General features: G+C 44.4%; 1 protein-coding gene across 1 annotated transcript; it reads left to right on the forward strand.

Moving 5' to 3' along the window:
• Positions 1 to 531: 531 nt before the first annotated feature.
• GINS3 (GINS complex subunit 3 (Psf3 homolog)) lies at positions 532 to 9,335 on the forward strand. Its single transcript, XM_012647874.1, has 3 exons — positions 532 to 915; positions 6,001 to 6,234; positions 7,737 to 9,335. Exons 1-3 carry the CDS (start codon positions 730 to 732, stop codon positions 7,965 to 7,967), a joined length of 651 nt encoding a protein of 216 aa, XP_012503328.1. The 5' UTR covers positions 532 to 729; the 3' UTR covers positions 7,968 to 9,335.
• Positions 9,336 to 26,344: the final 17,009 nt, after the last annotated feature.

Raw genomic sequence — 26,344 nt, forward strand, 5'->3', positions numbered from 1 at the left:
TATGACAATTGTGGCCCGCCTCAAAAAGATAAATTGGACCAATTGGATTTCCTCTTTTGGATATTTAAATTGAGAGCCACAAAAGGAGATTGTCAGTTGACAGTAAGGTGAGCTGGGAGGCTCTGAAGGAGACTCAAGGCCTTTCTTTGCAAGCCCCCCCCCAATACAACAAATAGTTCATAATCTAGTCCATTATAACTACCTGGGGCTAGTGTTGGAGTTTTTTTTTTTTAATGTTTCTTTCAAATATCAAGATTAACAGAGTTGCACGGTGAAAAAAACTGTAGGAAAGGTCAGACTTAAGCATGCAGTGGAGGCACGTGATGTCTTTATTTTAAGCCCCCAAACGTGTTGCGAAGTGTTTTTAATTTCATATAAACATTTAAACGTCCACAATCTAGTGCAAATGCATCCTGTAGCTTCAATGGGCCATGCAGGTTCTCTGTAACGAGCGCACACCGAGCCATACGCAGAGGGAAGAGCACTTTGGCCCGACCCACCTGCTGCTCCCCGCCCCTGGGTCCCTCGGCCGAGGCCGCAGACTCTCTCGATTGCTTCTGCCTGGGCAGGCCGCCTGGATCGACTGCTCCTGTCTGGCCCGTCCCTGAGCGCGGGAAATGAGTTTCCCCAACATTCCCGCCGGGCCTCCTCCTCCTCTTCTTTTACACCCTGACTCCTTGAGGTCTCCCGAATCACGCGAGTGGAAAAGGAGACGCTCAAGTGGCCGCCATGTCCGAGGCTTATTGTCCGGTGGAGTCGGGCGCGCTGGGGCCCGAGGAGAACTTTCTGTCCTTGGACGACATCCTGATGTCTCACGAGAAGCTGCCGGTGCGCACGGAGACCGCCATGCCCCGCCTGGGCGCTTTCTTCCTGGAGCGGAGCGCCGGCGCCGACTCTGACAACGCGGTCCCCCCGGTGAGCCTTCGGGCGCGGGTTCCCGCCAGACGGACTACAGCTCCCCGCGGGCCGCGAGGCCCAGGTCGCCGCGTCGGGGCGCGCGGGCCTCTGGGGTTTGTAGTTGCGGGAACCGGGTCCGCAGACGCCAACAACCTCTGCGCGCACAGTGGGCTTCCGACTTCACCTGTGGGAAAACTGCCTTGATCCTAGGTCGTCAGGCTCTCTCCAACACTGGTTTCATTTTTGACTGTCCCAATTCATCATTGTGCTGAATGCTTAAGGATTGCCTCCAACTGAATACTTCAGGATGAGGGTTCTGATCACGTTTGACTTAAAAACCGCTTTGGGCTGTAAGAGCATGTGATGAGTGTAGGAACCCTAAAATGTTAGGTTCATTCCTGCATAATGATCACGGCATCAGCACCCATTTACTGAGGGCTTGCTTAGTGCCAGCATAGGCGAGGCGGGGGGAGTAAGTTTTTCCATTTGTTACCGCTGTAATCCGTCAACAACCCTCTAGTTAGGTAACCAGGAAACTGAAGCCCAGAAAGGCTGGGTAACGTGGCCAGGATCTCGCAGTAAGTGGTGAGCTGGGAGTCGAACCCAGGGCCCTATGGCTTTAAATACCAGTTTGTCCCAGGAACATGACTTACAATGGTTAATTTTGATTTCCTGTTTTGCCTGAGTTTTGTTCAGAAGGGTGTTTCTGTTTGGTCTGTTAGTTTCGAGTCAATTTTTATCAAAGCAACACATACACAAAGTTTTAAAAGTCAAATAGTACCAAAAGATTTATTACAAAAAAATTAAGCCTTGCTTCTCTCTTTTCCCTTCCAACTCCACAGGGCTTGTGTACTTTTTCAGTGATGTCCTTTTTACTGTTCCAGGATCCCATCTAGGATACCGTATTGCATTTAGCAGTCATGTCTCCTTAGGCTCCTCTTGGCTGAGAAAGTAAGACTTTCCTTGTTTTTAATGACCTTGACAGTTTCGTGGAATACTGGTTAGGTATTTTGTAAAACATTCCTCAACTGAGATTTGTTCGATGTTTTTCTCATGATTAGACTGTGGTTATGGGTTCTGGGGAGGAAGACCACAGAGGTCAAGTACCATTTTTATCACATCATTTCAAGGGTACCTACTGTCAACATGATTTATTACTGTTCATATGAAACTCGATCACCTGGCTGAGGTGTTTGTCAGGTTCCTCCACCTTTTCATACTGTACTCTTTGGAAAGAAGTCATTATGCACAGCCGCCCTGAAGGAGTAGGGAGTCATGTTCTACTTCTTTGAGGGCAGAGTGTCCATGTTAATTATTTGGAATTCTTTTGCATGAGAGATTTGTGTAGGAAGGTTTGCATGACAATTAATTTTATTCGTATGTATAGGACTATTCAGATTTTGTTTCTTCTTATGTTAGTTTTGGCATATTTGTTTTTAACTAGAAATCTGACCATTTCATCTAAATTTTCAACTGTTTGGTACAATGTTCAAAATGTCCTTTTATTCTCTTTTTAGTGTCAGTAGGATTATAGTGGTGCCATTTTTATTCTTGGTATTGATAAATTGTACTCTCTCTCTTTCTTGATTAGTCTTGCCAGGAGTCTATCAATTTTGTTAATCTTTTGAAAGAACTAACTTAAGGTTCTCTCAGTTTTCTCTTTTGTGCCTTTTTTTCCTGGGTCATTAAGTTCTTAGTTGGTTCTTTCCTTCTACTTTATTTGGATTTAACTTTCTGTTATTCTCCCTCCCCGTCACATTTTAAGATGGATACCTAATTGATTTTTTTCAATCTTCCTTTATACATTTTTAGCTGTACATTTCCTCTAAGCACAACTTTAAATGTATAAGTTTTGATTTGTTGTATTTTCATTATCAGTGAATTAAAAATATTTTCTAATTTCCAATGTGATTTTTTTTCTTTGACCCCTAAGTTGTTTAGAAGACCAGTGCTTAATTCCAGACATTTTAGGATTTGGTTACCTAGCCTTTTGTTTTTGGTTTCTAGCTTAATTCCACTCTGGTCAGAGAACATAATTTAAATGATTTCAGTCTTTTGAAAGTTGTTAAGACTTGCTTTATGCCACAGCATACGTTCAATTTAGCCATTCTGTGTGCACTTGAAAAGATGTCTATTGTGAAGTCATGGTGTGCAATAAATAATCTGTGTATGTAAACTAGGTCAAGTTTATTATTTGTTTTATTGGGATCTTCTCTATCCTTCCTGATTTTTTGTTTGCTGCTTTTTATTTATCTAAAGAAACATGTTAAAGTCTCACTATGATGATGGATTTATCTATTTCTCCTTTTACTTCTGTTAATTTAGATAGATATTTTTATTTTTCTGGTAGATACAGTGACCCTTTTTCATTGTCAAATGTTCCTCTTTAGTAAGGCTTCTTTGTTTTGATTTGTGTTTACATGACATTTTTTCCATCCTTCTATTTTCAGCCCTTCTGTGCCTTTATATTTAAGCAGCTTATAGTTGGGTTTTGTTTTTTATTCAATTTGACAATTTTTAATTGGTATATTTAATCCATTTACATTTAACGTATTGATGTATTTGTATTTAATTTTGCCTTCCTACTGTTTTCTTTGTGTCCCATCTGATTTAGATTCCTTTTTCTTTCCTTTGTTGACTTCTTTTGGATTACTCAAGTTTATTTTATTATCCATTTACCCTTTTATTAGTTTAGTTAGATATTCTATTATTTTAGTGGCTACCTGAAATATAATATTACACAATCATTTCTGACTAACAAGAATGTTATACAAGTTACTACTTTCAACACAGACATTACTAGGATCTTAGAACACTAAAACCCCATTTTCTTCCTCCTTTTGTGTTATCGTCAGGTACTCTAATTTGACTCATTTTAAACCTTATAAAACATTATTATTATTATATGCCCACTTGTTTATTCTTTTTAGGACTCTTTTTTTCTTCCTGCATTTCCATAGTATCTTCTGGAGTCATTTTTATTCTCTCTTCAGGATTTCCTTACTCTTGGTCTTCTGGTAATAAATTCTCAGTTTCTGTCTATGCCAGGGGTCCCCAAGACCAGCCCAGGTTTGATCTTTCACTAAGAGGACTCACAAGACTCAGCATATGGTCATACTCATGGTTAGGATTTATTACATCAAAAGATACAAAGCAACATCAGCAAAGGGAAAGGATGCATGGGGTGAAGTCTAGAGGAGACCCAGGCACAAGATTCTGAGAGTTCTGACCCAGTGGAGTCCCACAGGACGCACTTAAATTCTCCAGTAATGAAATCTGACAACATGTGTGAAATATTCTCTACCAGGGAAGCTTGTTAAAGACTCAGTGCCCAGAGTTTTTTATTGGATGCTGGTCATATAGGCACTGTCTGCTTAGCACATACCAAAATTCAGACCTCCAGAAGGAAAGCAGGTGTTCAACATGAACCACATTGTTTGTGTAAGCAGTTTAGGCACAATGAGACACTCTCATCAGTTCTGGGACTGGTGGGAACCCTTCTGAAATCCAAGTTCCCAGATGCCAATCAAGAGCCAATTGTGCAAGCAAGTCTTGCAAAGGTAGCAGTCTCAGGCTTGCTATGTTAACCCTTTTCTGCACACTTGCTGTCTGAAATGCCTTTATTTCACCTTTGCCTTTAAAGGATATTTTCACTGGGTATCGAATTTTACATTAGCAGTTATTTTCTTTTAGCACCTTTTAAAAACTGTTGTTCCATTTCCATCATTTTGTGGCTTCCATGGTTTCTGTTGAGAAGCTGGCTTTAACTCTTATTGTTCCTTTTTTAAAGGCAATGTGTTCTTCGCCCTCATCCACAGCTGCTTTTAAGATTTTCTCTGTGTCTTTGGTTTTCAGCAATTTGGGGAAGATGTGCCTAGCTGTGGTTTTATTAGTATTTATTCTACTTGTTTGTTGTTCATAATGTTTCTTGAATCTATGGTTTGATACTTCTTTTTAATTTTGGAAAATATATAGCCATTATCTCTTCAAATATTTTTTTTACTTTAATCTATCCTTTCTCCCCTCAAATCCCTTCAAATTACATGCACTGGCCTTTTTTTTTTTTTTACACAATATTTTATTATGTCTCTTATGCTCTCTTCTGTGTTTTCTCTCCATGCTAGGTCTGGATATTTTCTACTAACCTTTTTTCCAATTCATGATCCTCTCATCTATGTCAAATCTAATAAACCTGTTAAGTTTGACTTAATCTATTGACTTCTTAGGTTCAATTATTATATTTTTCACTTATGGAATTTCATTTAATTTTTTAAATTTATTTTAAAGTTGGTGCCAGATATTGGGCTTACTTCTTTCTCAGATTTTGGCTCCCCATGTCCTGGCTGCTTTGGCAGCCTTAAACCAGTATCTGTGTCTCCAGTCCTGTAAGGTTTGCCAAAAGCTCTGCTTCCACACCCCCCAAAGCTGTTCCCACTTTTTGCAACAGCTCTCCCTTGTCTGAGTATTAAGCTTTTATTGCTTCATTCAATCCAGTTATGTTTGCTTTTGATTTTTTTTGAAGATTTCTCTTAATTTCTGGTCCATCATGACTACTTCATCTTGTTTCCCAATCCTGTTAAGGCTTTAAAAATATAGAGAGACATTTATCTTTTCTGTCATCTCTAAAGCTGTCAAGTGGGATAGGGAGGGGTTTGCCACCTGAGCTCAGGGGGATCCTATTTTTCTTTCTATGCCCCCAGCTCCCAAGGTGATGCTTAACACATAGTAGTCACTGAGCAAGTGTATATGTGAAATAGATACTGAATATTCAAAGAAAGTAGAAACGTTTACTATAGTTCTGAGGTATTGTCCTGCGATCGGACAGCTTTTATTTACGTTAGTTAGAAATCTTCCTCTTCTACTAGGTTTTTGTTCTCTACCATGTTTTGGTTGTATAAACCCATTTTCTCTCTCTGTTCCTTCATGACATTAAACTTCAGCACACACAATTCATTTCTCCAAGTCACTACCAGGTCTTCTGCGTTTGACAGCCACTCCCCTAAAGAGGACAGGCAGTATTGCTCAGGCGATGTGTATTTCCTTTTTGTCACACACATTTTCTATGTTATTTGTTTTTAAAATCTACATTCTTGTCTGATGCAGGGCTCGAAGATTGAACTCCCCTTGTGGCTGGCAAAAGGACTTTTTGACAACAAGCGTCGGATCCTTTCCGTGGAACTTCCCAAGATCTACCAAGAGGGTTGGAGGACCGTGTTCAGTGCAGATGCCAACGTGGTGGACCTCCACAAAATGGGGCCACATTTCTACGGGTTTGGCTCCCAACTCCTGCATTTTGACAGTCCCGAGAATGCAGATATTTCCCAGTCTCTGCTACAGGTAAGTAATTGATGTGAAAACCTATGGTGCTACAAGTGTCTCAGGAGCCAGCATGGCAGCCACCAGGTGTCTTTTACCCAGGACACTATATGACTTGTAAACTTGGTTTGTTATCATTCCAGATCAGCCTACAATTACACTATGTCAGCTATTTATATATTTTTAAAAATACAACTTGTCTGCTGTTCCTCATATTTGCTCACTAAGAGTTGGGACCAGCAGGAAGTCCAAGGAATGAAAAAAGGGTGATGGTGGATTACAGGTGACAGGGACTTAGACACATAGTCCCAGCCCAGTCGCAGGCCTGGTCTGGGAATTCCTGTTGGAAATATATGAGTTACTGGGTCATTCGTTCCCTTCCTTTGCTCTGGGGTTAAGACCTGGCTGTGCCGTGGACTAACGTGTGACTTGGTCAAGCTATTTGACTTCTCTAGGCATCAATTCTTCACCTGTAAGGTGGAGATAATAATAGTGCCAAAATCACAGAGTCGTAAAATTATGTAGCGCCATGTAATAAACGGTAACTATTATTGTTATTATTTTGCATGGACAGAACAATGTTATACATCTGTTACCATCCTATACAGTATAACCTTATTTTAATCTTCTGTTAATATTAGAAAAAAACATCTTTTTTGCCTCTTAGGACATAAATCTCCGAAAGGATTCATTCCCCCTTTCTAGCTTTATGAGAACTGTTGGTTCAAGACACGTTTGCTCCCTGGGCTGTGTTGATGTCTTTTATCAGGCTTAAGCGTTATTTGGCCTGCTACATGCAAGTGCTGTTTTTAACGTAGATAGTAAAGGAAAACGTTGTTGCTGTCCATTCGGTAAGAGAAGTCAATGCATCGGTGATAGACAGCTCAAGTTTAGGAAATTCTTCGAGCAGAAAGTTGCTCTTAAATTGGAATCCTGTCCCTTTTTCGTGAGTTGTATGTTTTCTTTTTCTATCACTGCTTCAAAAAGCTTTAAACTAGAGTTGCTTATAGATAAGGTGACTTTTCCCTAAGGCAATTGAAGAAACTGGAACTGAGGCTTATGGTTTGTGCTCAGAGCCTGACGGTAAAAAGGTACCCCCAGATAACACGCGCCTCCATCCTGCTTTCAGACTGAAAGACAGAAACTGCATCCAGTTAAATCAAGAGTCTCTTCTGGTTGAAATCTGTCTGCATGTGACTACAGTACATCATTATGGCCTTTGTTATGAATAACAATAATACATGATGCTTTTTGAGGAGCTTACTATGTGCCAGGCATTTGATAGGTGCTTGACATGTATTACTTCATCGATTTTCATAACAGTATCTCACAGACAAGGAAATCGAGGTTTGGCAGTGTGCAATAACTTACTCGAGTGGTAGACAGGACTCAGACCTCCTTCTGGCTGAGTCCTGAGACCTAATTCTTGCTTTTCATACCGTTTAAAGTTCTGAAACAAAAACGGATCTGGCTTTAAGGGGAGTGAGATCAATCCTGACTTCTCTTACTCCCTTCTCGTTCAGACTTTTATTGGACGTTTTCGCCGCATCATGGACTCCTCCCAGAATGCTTACAACGAAGACACTTCAGCACTGGTAGCCAAGCTAGACGAGATGGAGAGGGGCTTATTTCAAACCGGGCAGAAAGGGCTGAATGACTTTCAGTGCTGGGAGAAAGGGCAGGCTTCTCAGATCACAGCGTCCAACCTCGTTCAGAATTACAAGAAGAGAAAATTCACGGACATGGAAGACTAAAGGCCAGAAGAACACGGAATTCTTCCTTGTAGACTTATCCCTCTGTGTGTCCTTGATAAGAGCTGGTTGACCTTATACAGGACCAGAATCGTGTCCTATTTCATGGCTTGTTTCCTGTAGCAGTCTCAGGAGTGGGACCATCTGATTGGGAACGGACATGCTGCAGGATGTCCCTGGCCCTGTAAGTTTTCTAGGACTATCCCTCCCTGCTGACCCTCAGCCCAGGCCTTTTAACCCCAGAACCCACAGCTGAGGAGAAATCAAAGTCATTCCTAAATAAGGATCATTTACATACGCATCGCAGTAGCATTGCAACCGGGATTCCTGTGTCTGCGAGTTTGGACAGCCTCATTTGTCCAGTTTCACTGGCTGCAAAGGACAGGTACAAACTGGGCTGTCTTGGCCTGTTCACAAAATGTTCTCTTGATCTTGTTTGCCTCATCTTCCTCATGGTTGTAGGGAGGACAGCACTCCCAGGATGCTGTCCTGACATGATATCTTCAGCCACCCACCTGCAGGGAGTTACCCCAATTTCCAAAAACAGTCACCAAGAATAAGGGAGGAAAAGAGAAAGGCACATGAATGGCATGGCTGTGACTAAAGAAAAGACGTTGCTTTCATGCTCTGTACTCAGGGCTTTGTGAGCTGGAATTCACATAACTCTACAGTCAACCTAGAAGGAAAATGGTTAAACTGAGCTTGTTTTGTCTGTGAGATCTATAGAGCACCCGCACACTTATTCTATTCCCTGCCTAGAAAAGCTGTCAAGGGAGTCATCGGGATTTGCAAAGTAGTTATTAAAGGACGTTAACCAGCCTTTATTACGTCTGGAAATCAGGACTTGAGGGTTGCCAGCTGAGCAGAGTCCTGTTTGAGAACCTTAACACAGGGAATCTAAGTCGACAAGAAGCCTCAATTGTGTTTTTTTCTCTTGGGTAAATTTTGCAACATTATTGCATAGAGGATCCCTGGACGTTTACTAGGAACCTGTTTAAGCACAAAACTCCTCCTCTGGAGATCAAGGAGGCAGCCTCAGGCTGAGTAAGACACAGCATTCCCTGAGTTCGTTGGACTGTTAGCAGAGCACCCCTGCTCCCCTTCCCTCACCCCACAACTAGCAAAAGTTGTCTTTGACACTGGAAATTAGAGAGATTTGGGTCTCCAGACTGTGCAGATGTCTTGATGTAAACTTAGAATGACAGAAATGCTTTTAAAATGCCTGTTTTAAGATGGAATCAATGTTTTTATAATTTGATTTTAGTGCTAAATAAATTTTTACATGAATACATTATGTACAAGTACTATTTCTGTAACTCTAGTACTACAGATGATCAGCAAAGCTATCGGAGAATTTTGCCTTTGATCGTATTTGACAAGAATGCCCAAATAAATCCATGTTTCAGCAACTGCTCTTTTGCTTGTACAATATGCATAAATATGAGGTTCATTCTCCATAGGAATGTGCTGCGTCCTGGGAAGATGAGACGTCTATTACTGCTACAGAATTTATATATAGTCAGGGCCCCAGAAATCATTCACAGAGTGAGAAAAGCATATTATTTAACTTTTGGCATCATTATGTTCACTTTGTATTGAAAGTTAATTCTAAGACTGCTGCCATTTTTCTTCTCACACTAAAGGGTGGCTCATGCCTGTAATCCCAGCACTTTAGAAGGCCAAGGTGAGAGGCTTGCTCGAGGCCAGGAGTTTGAGGCCAGCATGGACAACATAGCAAGACCCCATCTCTACCAGAAAACAATTTAAAAACATTAGCCAGGCATGGTGGCATGCACCTGTTGTCCTAGCTACTCAGGAGGTTGAGATGGGAGGATCACCCAGGAATTCGACACTGCAGTGGGCTGTGATTGTACCACTGCACTCCAGCATGGGTGACAGAGCGAGATCCTGTCTCTTAAAAAAAAAAAAGACTCAGGGGCCATATGTCAGGAATATGTGGGTATGCATGTACAGAATTTATTTCTGCTTTAAGTTGTGAACAGATTATATTACACACAGCTTTTGAACCCCTTGTCAATTACAGCTCTGCTCTCAAGCCTGTCAGACTACCCCTCTCCCTTCCAGCCCTCCAGTCAGTCTTTTGGATTACTATCTGGTCCCTTCAAAGGGGTGAATTTTTTCAAAAGACCCAGCAAATTGACTCAAATACCAAATTGCTTTCCAAATCCAGGGAGTAAATGTGCGCCCTTTCCCCTTAAGGGCTCTGTTCCCACGTAATTGTGGCCTTAATTATAGACAAAAGACCTCACTGTACTCATGGTTTTCCCAGGGACAGTCTGGGCTGCTGGGAGGAGTGGGACAAAGCTCTGTCTCTGTCAGTTGCTCCTGTTCTCCCTGACCTCTGAACTTTGGCCACTCCAGGCTTAGTCCTTAAATCTCCATCTATATGCTGATAACTCCCAAATCTGTTTCTCCAGCTCAGATCTGTCCGTCTAACTCCAGACTTGTATCCAACCACCTACTTGATGTTTCCACTTCAACACCGGACCTAACACGGCCAAGACTGAGCTCCTGATCCTGCCCGCCAGGCTACTACTCCTCTGATCTTTCCCGTCTCCATTTTTGACAACTCCATCCTGCCCTGTTGGTTAGGATAAAAACCTTAATGTCCGCCCCGTCCTTCTTTCCGTCTCTATATCTCTTGGGTCTACCTTCAAATCATTTGCAGCATCCGGCCACCTCTCCCCGACCTCCAGTGCTGTTGCTCGGGCCCAGGCCCCCTCCACTTCTCTCCTGGATTGTTGGGGTTGCCCCTTAACTGCCTTCCTGTATTCACTCTCCACACCACCTCCATCCACACTCTTCTCACTATAGCAGCCAGAGCGGTCTTGTTCAGAAATAAATCCAATCTTGTCGATTCTCTGCTCAAAACTCTCCCATCTCAGAAAAATTCACTCATTCATCCCAGCACAATTTGTTGAAAAGTCCGTCTTTACCCCAGTGATCTGATACTGGGTTTCCTTACTGCTTTCGTAGCAGAAATCATTTCTTTTTTAAATAAAAATTCCACCTTAAGAGAATTCTAAGCATCTCAAAGAGCTTCTCAGTCTCTCAGCACCACTGGACCTGAGACGTTTCTAGAATACTGTGAAGCAGTAAAACTGGCTTGCAGAAGCATTGACCGAACGCACGTCAGTTCTGCTCTGAGTCTATCTGTTCTCTTCTGTTCCACCAACCTTCAACAAACCCCAAGAGAGCTTTTTGTCTTTATGCTTGAAACAATTGTGTTTAAGTGAAAATATAATGTTTCAGACTGACCTTGGCCAAAGAAAACAACTGTGCGGAGGCCGTATGTGTGCTGCTCAAAGTAGATATTTTTGTGTTCAGAAGGAAAATCTATACTCGTGGAACAAATTGGAGGGTCAGTGCTTAACTATAAGGATTAATCTAAGAACTGTAATTTCCACATTTCTTATCTAGTAAAGGTAAACTTAAAATTTTAATATTGAACACAGGAACAATTTTTTTTAAGAGACAGTTAAATGCCCTACACCTAAAAACAGGGATCTAAAAGTTGGAATTCTGTTGCTAACTCTTGATATTAATTAGCCTTCTGAATGGGCAGCAGTAAATGTCCCATCCTTAATAACAGCGAATAAAATGTCAGGTGAATCAAGGGCAAGTGGGAGAAAATGTAGTTTGTTCTCTTCCTGAGAGCAAATGACTAATCCAGGTGACGGACCCAGCCTGCTTTTGTTGGAGCTCATTTCGTTGATTTCTCCAAGCTTCTGCTTTTCTGCCTAGTTAATCACAGGAGACACGGTGTAGCTGGACACGGCCTGCTTGCCAAGCAGCCTTACTCATTCTCCTCAGAACATTCTCCTTCCTGGCTGCACTGTCCTGTTGTCTGCCTTGGGATCGAGGGGAAGGGACAAATGAGGCCACCCCCAGAAGCAGAGGTCTCCTTCCTGTGTCTGCTTTTTCTGAGATCAGAGTCAAATCAACTAAAGGGGAATCATTTCATTAAACTTTTTATTTGGAAGTAATTTTAGATTTAAAGAACAATTGCAAGGAGAAGACAGAAAGTTCCCATATATCCCTCACCCAGCTTTGCCTAACATCTTACACAAGCGTGGTACATTTATCACAACGCTTATTAACTAAACCACTGGCTTTATGCAGATGTCACCAGATTTTCCACTCATGTCCTTTTCTTGTTTCAGATTTCAATCCAAATCCCACATTGTACTTAGGGGGCAATCATTTTTGAAAGCAAAACAGAGCATAGAATCCACCACATTAATTTCAGAAGTTAAGCTTATTGAAAAGGTTCCACTGCATCGGCGGGGGAGGTAACTAGGGCCAGCTAAGGGCCCACTGGAGCTTGTGTAGGAGCAGACTGCTGGTTAGCTCATCAAGAAGGGAGAGAATATTTGCTTTTCAACTGAAATTTTCACTTTTTCCCCAGTACTCGCATCTAACAGAAAAAGGCCTCTTTGATTTTACTGAAAACTTTTAGCATTCTTTTTGTCTGATTGCAGTGACTTGATTTTCTCCCCCTTTCTTTTCTGGCACTCTCTAGCTCATTTTCTTTGTGTTTAAATGAGTTTAAAACGAGCACGACTTTCTACACCAACATTATTAACAAGTGTCAATGCAGCTCTGAAAATAGTGCCTGGGAACTGCTAGTGTTGGAGAATTCATAAAGCAGCACGTGGAACATCCTACAAAACATCTCTCATCCGTGGCTAAGTACAAAAAAAACCCCAGAGTTTCAAACCTTTATGACATTTTCTGCTCCTGTATCATCCTTGAGAAAGAAGTTTATGTGATTCTCATATAATTTGCACATGTCCCTTTGTACAACTAAAATTCTTCCCTGGGGACATTTTCTTTTCTTTGGACACAGGAGAGCAAGTTGAGTAGCTAAGGAGTTTAGATTGAGTACAACAAATGGGGCAGGTGAGAGAAAGATAGTGTGATTTATTGAAGGAAAAGTGTGGTTGGGATTTGTTTTGAGGCTTGTGGATAGACAGACAGGAACCAGTATTAAAAGCCGGCATTGCCAGTCAATGAGGGGAGAGATGACAACGGTTGTTCCCAGAGAGTGGCCTTATCTTAATGGGACCAAGAGGGCCTGGCATTCGGCTATCTCTTTGGTTCAGGAGCAGAACATTTTAAAAACTGTTTCAAAGGACACTGTCATTTTCTAATTTAGCATGTCACGTTCACTCTTATTTCTTTATCCAAGGTAAACATTGAGTAATGTGCTTCTTTTGAAATAATCGAGCAGCCCAGGAAGCCTTTTCTCAGGTTTTAAGCCAGTTTAGACCTCGATCAACGTTTCAGAGGATCGTACTGGCTGCATTTCTAGATCATTTAAAAGATTTCCCGTATAACATGACACATCATGTTTGTGTCTAGCCAGCAGTGAAAATGAAGTTCTCTAGTTTTTGAGGCATTTTAAAAGAAAGCAATAAAAATTGAAAAGTCCACTCCATTTTGAAAGACTTATTTCCATAAGCCATTGTGGTTTTAAAAGGCTTTTCTGCCACTTCAAATAAAACAAAGAAACCATAGAAAAACAATGGGTCTCGGGTTACTGTGTGTGTGTATCTATAGAAAGAACATAGTGTTTATCTGGGTTAAGTGGGAGGAATGCGTGACCTTGCCTAATTAGGACTCAAGCACACCCACCTCTTCATGTTGTGGGGCAGGGTCCCTGAGGGACCCACGCTGCAGAGGAAAGAGGTTTGGTCTGCAGGCCCCTGAGATGTCATAAACACCAAGAGAACCAAGGCAGGGATAACCAGATGAAGGAGGTTGTGGCGAGTTTGTTATCACATCTCCCTAAACTGGTAGCTGCTACAGCATAGCTCGGAAATCATAGCCTAGAGCAGAAGGATTAACTAGTCCAGACTGTTAAAAAGACTTTTTTTATTGTTTTATATTTGATACATGCAGAAGAATATATGCAACCTACCTGTATCTTATGAAGTGTGGCAATATAATGAACGGCCATGAACTTCCGCTTCCGTAAGTTCTAGAGCATGACCATTGCTTCCTCACTCCTTCAGCGTAGTTCCTCTGCCACCTTGCACCCCCGAGTAACCACTATCCTGGATTTTATATTTATCATCCCCTTGATTTTTATATCTAATGAATATGTTATTTTTGGTTTGTTTTTGAACTCTGTAAAAATAAGATCATGCGAGCAGTCTACTGTACCTTGCTTCTCTCTCAATTTTATGCCAACTTTCAACCATGTAGCTGTAGTTCATCTTTTCTGCTGTACACTATTCTGTTGCGGGAACACGCCACAACTTCTATAAGCATTCTCTTATCAGTGGACATCTGGTTCATTTGCAGTCTTTCTTTTTTTATTACAAACATTGTCCCTGTTCGCTTTCTGATACAGTACATATTTCTCTGGGGCGAATACCTAAGTGAAACCGTAACTGGCTTTATGAACAAGTTTCAGTAACCCCTTTACTTTTTTAATAATCCTGTCCCTTAACTAACTACTTGACCTTTTGAGTTGTTGCCCAGAAATGGCGGAATTTCTGCAAGACAAAGGAGTTGAGGTTCCAAAGGCCCCTGGGCAGACTTCCTGACACCAAGACTCACCCACTCACTGCCCCTCACTAACCTGCCTGATGCACACAGCCCCTTGTTTAAAAGCCCGCACTTTCCCTTAGCCAGGGAGACAAGTTTGAGGCTGCTTCTCCTGTTCTCCCAACAGATATCTTTCATATTAAAAATTCCTTTCTTCCATAGCAATCTCTGTGGTCTCAATAATTAGCTATCTGTGCGGCCTCGAGTAACCCGACGTAGGGTGGACCCCTTTCGGGTTCAGTAACAAGACTGCTGGCTTGCAGGCTCTGTGAGTGCCCAACTCCACAAGCTAATGCCAAATCGTACCACCTTATTCTCCCATCCACAGCACATGATTCTCCATCATTAGAATTCTTAATTTTTTTGGCCAATTTAATGAGTGTTAAAAAAAAATCTCACTGTGATTCTGATTTGCATTTTCCTGAGTACGAAAGAAGTGAACATTTTTTTATACATTCATTGGCCATTCAGGCTTCCTCTTTTGTGAAATGCCTATTTATACATTTCACCCATTGTTCTACTGGGTTTTTTTTATCTTTTTAATAATTTATAGGAGTTCCTTATGCTTTCAGATACTAATCCTGTGTCGGTTATCTGCATTGCAAAAATCTCACAGTTTGTAGCTTATCTTTTAATTTTCTTTGTAGTGTCTTTTGATGAATAGAAAAATTCTTGACCTATCTTTTCTTAAATAGAAGGAAAAATCGGCACAAAGAGGTAATGTGACTTCCTCATTATACAAGTGTTACTAATAATAGCTATTATTTATTGAGAGCTTATTCTGTGCCAGGTATTGTGATAACCACTTTGTATGTATTATCTCATTTAATCTTCATAACAACCCTAACAGATAAATTACTGTTACCTCCTCTGTTTTATAGAGAAAGAGACAAACTCAGTGAGGTTGAGTAACTCCCCAAGATCACACAGCAACCAGGACTGGAACCCAAGCCAGGCTGATTCTGAAAGTCAAGTTCTACCCACTCCGCTGTACCCTGCGGTTAGCATTGGAGCCAGGCTGGGGCAGCCCATTTCCCACGACACCACCAGGAGTCTCTAGATCAATTCTGGTTCTTCCAACACAGCTTCTACAGGAGCTGCCATCACTCCTAAGTGTCTCCTTTGGGAGAACTGACCCAAGCTCTGTCTATGTCACAGAACCATTATCTACAATATAAATAGGACTCCTCTTTTTGTTTCAAAACACTGCTCATGTCATTGACAATTCACGCTCATTCCTGAGATTGCAACTTGCTATTTTTGAAAAGTTATTTTGCATGGCATTTTGCTCCAGGGCCTCTGGGCTTGTTTAATCTGGGTATCTCAGTTGGCAGAACACTGTGCAGCCCTCTGGATTTGATTACATGTGTCTAATCTGCAACTCTGGCTGTTGCAAAAACAGCCTCCTTCTGCCTCCTCCTGCCTCACTCCACCCCCTTGCTCAAAACAAAGTGAGGGGTGGCTGCTGGTTGCCTGGAGGAGGGGAGCTTCTCAGAAAGAAGAGCCCTGGCAGCTCAGCCAGTCCCCTGTGCCGCAGGGTTGGCTGTTTTCTGGCCTCTGCTACTGTGGACTTCCCTGAGAGCAGGAACTAATCCCACTTGTTCACGTGTACATTCGCCCCTCCAATGAGGGTCTCCCTTGGGCCATGCTGGGCCCGGGGTCCACAGTGGGGAGCAGAATGGTCATCCCTCCCTACCCTTGGGCAGTTTACATTCTAATGGGTGAGGGGGACTATGAACCAGATTGCAACAAGATCTAGGAAGTGCATTAAGGGGGCATGTGTGAAGGGGAACAGCTAGGGGACCTTCTTCAAATGGTGAGTTCAAGGAAGGTATCTCTGAGAAAGGATGTGGAACCTGCCCGGTGAAGAGGCCAGGGAAGGGCATCATTCTGGGCAGTAAGAGTAGCAAGTGCCAAGGTCCTGGGGCAGGAAAAAGTGAGAGATGTGTGGCTTGGCCTGCCCTGAGGAACGAAAGCAGGGCTGGTGGCAGGAGCATGGACAAGAGTGACAGGAGATGAGGGAAGGAGAAGGAATCAGGGAGCAGCTCCTCTGAGGGGTGACAGAGCTGACAGGGAGTGGGAGCACGTTAGTAGGACTACAGATCTTAGTGCCTCACCCCAGACGCGCTGAGCCCACCAGAGCACAGAGCCTTACACATGCTCCATCAGTGGCCACCGAATTGAAGCTGTCAGTCCCAGAACACGCTCCAGAGTTAAGATGCACAGAGTCATGCAATGGAGGACATATCCCAGCCAGTGGGTGGCGCCCACCCAGCGACCCACCCAGGCGTGGAACGAGGACAGGGCCCAGCTTGCCTGGATTTCGCTGATTTCAAGGTGCAAAGGTAGAGACAGAAATGCTCTCTATAGCTCTGCCAGTGAAACTTTTCACACTTGGCCTCCCCGTGCCTCAGGCAAGGTGCGAAAGGAATTAACATTCGCTGGAGCTCTTGGAGAGCTTTAAACTGGTTTTGAGTTATAAAATCCGAAAGAAAAGGAGTAGGGAAATTAGGTTATCTTCAACCTCGGTTAACTCAAGACCAGCTGCAGAGGATGTTACCAAATTATCCTCCCAGAAAACCCACCTTGGGGCTGAGAATAACCTTAGACTTCAACCTGCCGGGGTCCTTTTGAAAAGAAAGTTCTCTGCCTGAGAACAGTTGCTCACAAAACCACCTCCTCCACAGCGCTACGACACTTCAATTGCTCTGATGGAAACAAGCTAATGGGGTTTCAATAAAAATAGAACCCAAATAGGCGTTGGGTCCCCTATTGTTCGCAATCAGAGGCGCTGCCAGGGCTGCGATTCCACCTGTGCTAGTGTGGTCTCCTAGGTGGCACCCTGTTGAGAATTACGAAGGGAAACGACTATTTTGGGAGTGTCAATACAAAGCTGTAGAACTCTGTCAATTATGGCCTGGTCTGTCCCCATCGAGGGAAAAACTGCTCAAATCACACCCTCCAGATCACTACGGGTAGTAAAGTCTTGGTGGGGTTGGGGGTCCTGTGGGTGCTGCAGCCTCCTCAAGCCAATTTGAATCTTCAAAAAGTAACTAAGGTGTTGGTTTTTATCTCATTAGTAGTTTCAGGCAGGATCGTTTAGGAACTAGCCACCCAGGCTTCAGGCTGAGAGCACCTGTGTTCAAATCCCAGCATGGCCTGTTTTAGAGTCACGTGACTCCGGGCAAGTTGGTTATCTCTGTGCCTCACTTTCCTCGCCTGTACATTGGCATCATAGTCATCCTTACCCCGTAGGGTCTAGGGGAGCGCTAAGTGGGTTATCTGCAAAGCGCTTCGAGCAGCGCCCTGCGCTTGGTAAGTCCTTGAGTAATGCTGGCTGGTGCGGCAGACGGAGAATAAACAAGGAAAACTGAGGATGGCAGATAATGGTAGAACCCTGAGGAAGGTAAACAGGCTACAGGGATAGATTCCAGGGCGAGAGGGTTGGATGCACTTTAAATGGGGCCCTCGGGGTGGGCCAAGGAGCTCCAGACCACACAGAGGTCTGGAGAGTCCAGGCAGGGAGAGCCGGGAGTGCACAGTCCCCAGGGTGGACAACAGCGTGGGTGTCCCGGGACAGAGAAGGGTCAGGGCGGCTGGGACAAGTAACACAAGAGGAGAAGGCAGTGGGGTTAGAGTTTAGACCAAGAATCTCATTATAAACGCAGCAGGGAAACAGGGCACCGACAGGGCCTGAGTAAGGTCGGAGGCCATCGCGGCTGCTGGGCGGGCACCGACCGCTCCGGACGGACAGCGGTGAGAAGCCAGAGACTGTTAGGAGGCTACGGGGTTAATGGAGGTGAGAGACGAAGGTGCCAGGGACCAGGCGGGCAGCAGCGGGGATGCCGAGAGGATGTGGTGGCAACTGGATTCCTGAGGACTTGCAGGTTTTGGGCTTTAGAACTGTGATGAGAAGCCCCAGGGAGCGATAGGTTTAGGCCAAGGTGCCACAACCCCCCTGGCTACCTGCCGCCCTCCCGGCTGGAAGCCCCGCAGCGCTGTGCAATTTCCCCGCTTGATTTTTATCACTTGCTTTCCACACTGCTCCACGATCTTCCCGACTACTGTTCTTGCTTGGGACATATGAGCATGCCCCGTATGGCCGCGCCACTCTTTACATGACCGTTTGTCCCTTGCTGGGGACTGAGCCTGTTTCTGACCCTGACAGTAGCCAGGATCTATGGCCCCTTCCTGAAACTTCCTGCCACTTTGCAAATGGAGCCCTTGAGCAGCTCAATGGAGGGGAAACATTTAGAGTTGGGGTGGGGGGGTATTTTAAAACTCTTGCTTATTTTTACTGTGTACTTTAAAATTGATTATATAAATAATACACTATCACACATAGACAGACTTGTAAAAGATTCAAATAATCCAGAACAAAACATAAAGCCCCCTTCACCATCACCTCCCACACCCCACACCAGTTCCTAGTGCCTTCCCTGGAGGCAGCACTGTCAACAAACAATGGCTCCTTCCAGCTCCTTCCAGCTCCTTCCATCCCTTTTCAGCGCCTTTACAAATACACACACACACACACTCACCAGTCCCTTATGTAGGTTGAATCTTATTATATATTCTGTTCTGTAACCTCCCTTTTTTTTTTTTAACCTAACAATTTATCTTGTCAGAGATCTAGCTACCTTATTTTTTGTTTGTTTTTGTTTTCAAACAGCTGCAGAGTTTTCCAGAGTATGGAGATATTTTATTTAACCACTCACCTTCTCTGAAGGGTTTGTTTGCGCTGTTGATAAATTTTTGCAATGTTGCGGTGAACGTCACTGGACTTACATTCGGACTCACGTGCAAAGATTTCTGTAGAACAGACTCCTGGAAGTGCAATTGATGGATCAAAGGGTATGTACTTTAAAATTTTAATAAGCTACTACCAAATTATCTTCCCAAAGCCTGCCTTTTTCTTACCAAAAATTCTCTTTAATTACAAAAGTAATTCATATTCTTGTAAACATGCAAAGAGCACAAATGAGACCAGAAAAGAAGTTTTAAAACACTCGCAATTTCATCATCCAAAAATGACAATTAACGTTTGTAGTCAATTTGAGTCCTTTTACTGTGTGTGTTTGTACATATGAATTTTTTATGAAAATGCGGTCATAATGTAGACTCTCTTTAGTAACCTGCATTTTGCAGTTAACTATATATCACGGAGATCTTTCCAAGTCATTAAAGATTCTTCTATAGTAACATTATAAGTTGTTAATGGGTTTAGGAGCAAGAAGAAGGAAGCTTATGTAGAAAGAGAAAAGTTAAAAAAAATTTTTTTTAATGATTGCTAAAAGCAACACTGACAACCCGTGAACTTGTTTACGTAGGAGAATTGTTCTACAAGCCTGGCTCCTGGATGTCTCTGAGAATCTGGCAAAGCTGTCCTCTTCCCTGCAACATGTGTGAACACACAACTTGCATATAACTCAGGGGTCCATCACCCTCCCACTAAGATCTTTAGGGACAAAACCCCTTATCTACAACATCATTTTAAATGGTTGCATCGAACGCCTTTGGTCGGAGCGTGGTGAAGAGTACGGGCTTTTGGGTCAGACACACAACTTCATATCCTGGCTCTACTCCATGCTCTTTAGACCTCCTGCCTGTTTCCTCACTTGTAAAATCCAGATAATAATAAGTGGGTTCCAGGGTTGCTGTGAGGTTTAAATGAGTTCGTATGCATAAAATGTTTGCAATAGAGTCTGGTACATGGTAAGTGGTAATTAAATGCCAGCTCTTATTATTTCCAGTGTTTTACTCTTGTCACATTTCTAACCATATCCTTGCACATATCTGTGATTACTTTTCTTTTTTTTAGATTCAGGGTCTCACTCTGTCACCCAAGCTGGCATGCAGTGGCTCAATCACAGCTCACTGCAGCCTCAAGTGAGCCTCCTGCCTCAGCCTCCCAAGTAGCTGGGACTACAGGCAGGCGTCACCATGCCTGGCTAATTGAAAAAATTTTTTTGTAGAGGCGGGGTCTCACTATGTTTCTGAGTTGCATGGTGACACGTGCCTGTAGTCCCAGCTACTTGGGAGGCTGAGGCAGGAGGCTCACTTGAGGCTGCAGTGAGCTGTGATTGAGCCACTGCATGCCAGCTTGGGTGACAGAGTGAGACCCTGAATCTAAAAAAAAAAAAATGGTAAAACATTTCTATAAAGATTCGGATTCAGTGATTATTGTAGGCCTGGTTTACAATGGTAAACAAAATAGATGATAATCCTTGCACTCATGGAGTTTCCATTAGAAAGGGGGTAGACAGTAAACTAAATAAGTGGTCTATTAGGAGGTGAAAAGTGCTATGGAGAAAAATAAAGCAGGGATGGGGGCTGGGAGGCTGGGACAGAGTGGGGGCTGCAATTCTAAAGAGGGTGGTCAGGGAAGCTTCCCTGAGAAGGTGACATTGGAGCAAAGACCTGAGGAGGGAAGGAAACATGCGGACACCTGGGGAAGGAGTGTTCCAGGCTGAGGGAATAGCAAGTGCAAAGGGCCTGGGGCAGGAACTTGCTTAGGTGTGAGGCGGAAGTGGGAGGAGAGGAGGACAGAGCAGTAAAGGCCTGGGACATGTCAGAAGGACCTGGCAGGTTGAATCAAACCGCATTTTGGGAGCAGTTTTAATTTTATCCAATTATAGGTCTGGGAAAGATGAAGTAGGCCTTCAAGGAGACAATTAGAACAAATTGAAATTATGTTTTCTTTGTTTCAGTTCATGCTTAGGAGCTCTAAAAGGAAGTGACAACTCTGTTTCCCGAGAAAATCAGAGGTTCCTTGTTTTTTCAGTAATAAGTGAATATTTCAGATACTCAAGTCCAGTCTTTTTTTCCTAGAACAGTAAGAACCAAGAATAAAATGAAAAGACAGACGCTTGTTTTGTCACTGGGCCATGTTCCCAGACAGCCTGTTTGCCAGGTATGCAATTTTGAGATAGCATCTATCGGGGGAATTCAGGTCTGAGATGACACTGCCCTGGGTGGAGGGTCCCTGAGCACGAGACCTTACGGCCACAGAGCCTCAGCCCCAGAGACATATGCAGAGGGCAGAAGGACCAGCTCAGAGCTTGCAGTTCAGGGCAAAGCAGCAGTGAACTACCCGTTCATCTTGGGGACCACCATAGCTGAAGTAAGTGACCTAGAATTTCCACCCATTGCCCCAAACTGCAGAGTCTGTGCCTCGAATACTCTAGGAAGTTCCAGGGCCCCAGGAAGGACCAGACTGAGCTGAAACAGCTGTAAACAAGGGGAGGTGATCTTGGTATAGAATTGAGGCTGGTGGCTGCACTTGTCCACCTAGGGGGTCAAAGGTGAACCCTGACATGATGGAGCAGCATCTATACCGTCACCAGCACTTCCATTTGTTGCGTGGCTTGTTGACAATATGTCACGGCTCACCTGCTGTGTACAGGCACAGGGCCAGGGTCGAAAGAGAGGCTAAGAAGAAATATATCTGGAGGAGCTGCCAGTTCCTGCAGGGGGTGGGGGAGGGATGCTTTGTACCACAAGCGCCTTGGCTGAGTGGCCTCACGAGCATTCCCTTCTCCAAGTTAGCACTGTCAGTTTGCTCTGTGTCTCCTCCCATCCTTCCCTCCTTTGTTTCCACTCTCTCTCCTTCCTTCCCTCCTTCTTTCTCTCTCTCCTTTCTTGTTTTCAGACGGCACAGTTTGAACACTATGAAATGGGAGTCTACGTGTAGCGACTTTGCATCCTGATGACTGTACCTAAGTTCATTTTCATTTTTTAGCACAAAAACACTTGTTGAAAACGATAAAACAATATGAAACCATCCAAAGAAAATGGACAAATCCTCCCCGTTGCAACCCCCCACTCCTCCTCTCCTGACATACTCACTATTAACGACTTAGCATTTTCTTTCCAGATGAGATACTTTTTCCATGAGTACACATATTTCCATATATAGTTTTTATACAGGAAAGGAGTATGGATTTCTCCTGTTCAATCTATTGAACTGCTGCTGTGCTCCCAGCTCCTGGCACATGGTAGGCATTGAAAAATATTTGTAAAACAAATGAATTATTAATTTCTGAAACTTGCCTCCCTTATTCAGAATACACCACAGACATCGTCCATGTCATCTCCCTCATTGTGTTTATGGCCACAGAGTAGTCCATAGAATGGCTGCATCGTTGTTCAACCCAAACCCGTTGTCAGATGTTAGGCTGTCTCTATGTTTTCAATATTTGTACCTATATCCTTGCACACTTGCGGGTTCTGTAGGCAAGCAAGCGTGGTGGACAGAATAATGGCCTCCCAAAGATGCCCACATCCTAATCCTCAGAACCTGAGACTGTGTTATCTTGCATGGCAAAAGGGACTCACAGATATGATTAAACTAAGGCTCTTGAGATGGGGCATCGTCCTGGGTTATGGGGTGGGCCTGATATAAGGGACCTCGTAAGAGGGAGGCAAGAGGGTTGCAGTCAGGAGAGATGTGACCAGGAAGCTGAGGGAAAGCAGGAGATGCAATGACAGAAGCAGAGGTTGGAGTGCCATCGTTGCTGAAGGGGCCACAAGCCAAAGCATGTGGGCAGCCTCTAGAAGCCAGAAAAGGCGAGGAAATGGAGTCTCCCCTGGGCCTGCTGGAGGAATGCAGCCCTGCTGACCCATTTTGGACTTCCTGCCCTCCAGAACTATAAGATTATGAATTTGTGCTGTTTAACCCTCTCAGTTGGTAATAATTTGTTATAGCAGCAATAGGAAACAAATTCAGCAAGAGATATAGAAATGAAATCACTGGTTGTCTTAGTCCGTTCAAGCTGCTATCATACCATAAACCGGGTAGCTCGTAAACAACAGGGATTTATTTCTGACAGTTCTGCAGGCTGGGAAGTCCGAGGTCAAGTTGCCAGCAATTCCTTATCTGGTGAGGGCCCGTTTCCTGGTTCATGGATGGCATCTTCTCCCTGTGTCCTCACGTGATAGAAGAGGTTAGTTAGCTCTCTGCAGTCTCTGACATAAAAGCACTAATCCTGATAATGAGGGCTCTGCCAGGGGCCCCACTTCGTAATGCCGTCACCTTGGTGACATGAACTTGGGGGTGGGACACAAACATGCAGATCATAGCATGAGTTCAGAGGGTAAACGGATTTTCTCAATTCATGGATCGTTGCTCTTACACATATGGTTTCCATCCTGGTCACTGCCGTCTAGATGGTTTTTAATGTTCCTACGACCTTCTAAAGTGTCAATGTCAGAATGACCTGCCTGTCTAGACCCTGCCGCCCCTCGCAGAGTGGCATTTTGCTAGGTTTGACCAGCACGTCCGGGAACCGCGCTCAGGAAGCTGCGCTCATTCGGCTAGAAGTGAACTGAATACCTTAGTCTTCTTCAGTCATGTCTGTGTGGTCCTGTTCTTGTGCCACTGGTTTGTTTTTGACATTGGGGCAGGAATTGACTGTTATCCTTCCTAAATTTCACGTTCTCTAAATACACGGTGAGAGATTAGGATCTCCAGCACCAGGTCACTCACCGGTTCTCTGTTGCCATTTCCGTTCCACGTGCTTTCGGAGTATGCAAAGAGCAGGTAGATTTGGCCGCCCCTAAATCTCATAGTGAGAGAAGAAGCTAATAGAGGCAACATCATGAGTAAGAGAGAGGGTAAAATCCTCCATATCAGAAATGGCTCGACGTCGCGGCTTTTAATGCCTGAGAAGTGATATTTATACAGGAAAGTGTCACAGGAGAGCCCAGCTCAGAGCAGAGACTGGATTTATGCTGGGAATTTTATTTTGTCATTAGTGCCAGAGCAGCCAAGCCATCGAAATGTCACCTGGATGCTGCTGGCTCCTCCAGGGCAGACAGAGAGGAGCATCGCAGGAGCCCACAGGCTGTGCGGCCGTGGGACAGACACCTCCCGTCAGTCCGCTAGGACCTGCCCAGTACGCAGAGTGCAAGCAATCAAAGGTTGACTATCCTTAGCTCTGTTTTCTGACTGGGGATGCGAGGTTTTATAAAATCGAAACAAGTTAGAATTTGGAGAGAGCTAACTCCATCCCGGCCCCCTCCTTTTATAGATGGCGGGGAACCAGGGCTGGGTTGTCAGACTCCAGAACTCTCCAAGTTGTGTTTGTGGAATTTCCTCATGGAAAGGCTCTGAGAGTGTCTTTTACTCTGATGGTGGCAGGCACACTGGGCCGGACAGGGAGGCTGCTTTTGGACAAGAGTGCCATGCTCTTGTGGCAGAAGCACTGGGCTTGTTTCCCGTGGCTGCCGAAACAAAGTACCACGAACTGTGGTTAAAACAACAGAGACAGATTCTCTTGTGGTTCTGGAGGCTACAAGTCCAAACCAAGGCCCTATTTCCAAATAAAGTCACATTCACAGGTATTGGGGGGTTAGGACTTCCACATATGTTTTAGGAACACAATTCAACTCATAACAGGCACCTTCCACCAGGAGACAGAATGAAGCTGGTGACAAAGGCGCAGGGATGCTGGTTCCTTTAGCCAGATGCTGAGACCCAGGGGCCCTGGACAGGCCACATGTTGAGTGTGCATTTAGAGGAGAGGCTGACGTTGAGCGGAGCTTTCAGAAGCAGCTGGTACAGGGCCCCATCTCTCCTCTGCTGTCCTCAGCTCCCCGACTCAGCAAAACAAGTTCTGGGGCAAATGCAGTGGCTCAAGCCGGTAATCCTAGCACTCTGGGAGGCCCAAAAGGGAGGATCACTTGAGGCCAGGAGTTCAAGACCAGCCTGAGCAAAAGTGAGACCTGATCTCTACTAAAAATGGAAAAATTAGCCAGGCGTGGTGGCACACATCTGTAGTCCCAGCTACTCGGGAGGCTGAGGCAGGAGGATTGCTTGAGCCCGGGAGTTTGAGGTTGCTGTGAGCTATGGTGACCCCACTGCACTCTACCCCAGACAATAGAGTGAGACCCTGTCTCAAAGCAAAATGAAACAAAACAGAAGCCCTGGAGTTCTTCAGTCACCTGCCTTGGAACCCAGTTAGTAATTGTCATTATTACTTATTCATGCTCTTTGCTGCGTGTCTCCTCCCTCGCCCCAAGAGGCCTACCAAAGCGTTCCTTCCTGCCCCACACGTGGCTTCCCCAAGAAGAGAAGAGCTCTGGTTAATTCATATGATTGTCCCTACCCCATGGCATTTCCAGTGTCACGGTGCCCTTACTAACTGGCATCCCGGGCAGCTCTCTGGCCTGCCGGCCCCTCAGCATCACTCTCTTTGCAGCTCTTGGCCTTGGAGAATGAGTCTGCGCCATTTCCAGGGACTCACTGCCCAGGGAGCCTACACCTGGGTGCTTTCTGGCTTCAAAATGTTGCCGCTGGCCTGCTTATTCTGATCCTTGTCCAGAGTCAGTTCAGCCAAGGTTTGCAGACATACCCAAATCCGTCACCTGGAAAATACCGGGAACCATCCCATCCTGTTTGCATGGGCCACTCAGGCTAAATGGTCCCATAGGGGCAGTGGGGGTGGCCCGGACTACTTCATTCCAAGTTCTTTCATCCTCGACTGGAAGCATTTTTCAAGCCCACTGTTAGCCTAGATGGAAAACTGCAGCACAGCCTTTCCATTAGGCAGTTCTAGAAATGCCACCTGAGAGGACTCAGCCTGTGCTGAGTGCTTTACTTGTGTGACAGAACCACAGGTATGAAAATGTGAATGTTCCCAGCTATTCCAGGCCTGCTAGAGAGAGCTCTGGCGGTGCCTACTCTCTTTCCTTCCATATCCTCCGGAAATTGCCGTTGCTGGACAGATAGAAAGAAAAAGAACTGTCTCCAGGAAGCAGGGTCAATGGCAGCGTATCTTGAGGCAGGTGGCAACAGGGTTGCC

This window comes from Propithecus coquereli, unplaced genomic scaffold, assembly GCF_000956105.1.
Source record: "Propithecus coquereli isolate 6110/MARCELLA unplaced genomic scaffold, Pcoq_1.0 Scaffold272, whole genome shotgun sequence".
Lineage (NCBI taxonomy): Eukaryota > Metazoa > Chordata > Mammalia > Primates > Indriidae > Propithecus > Propithecus coquereli.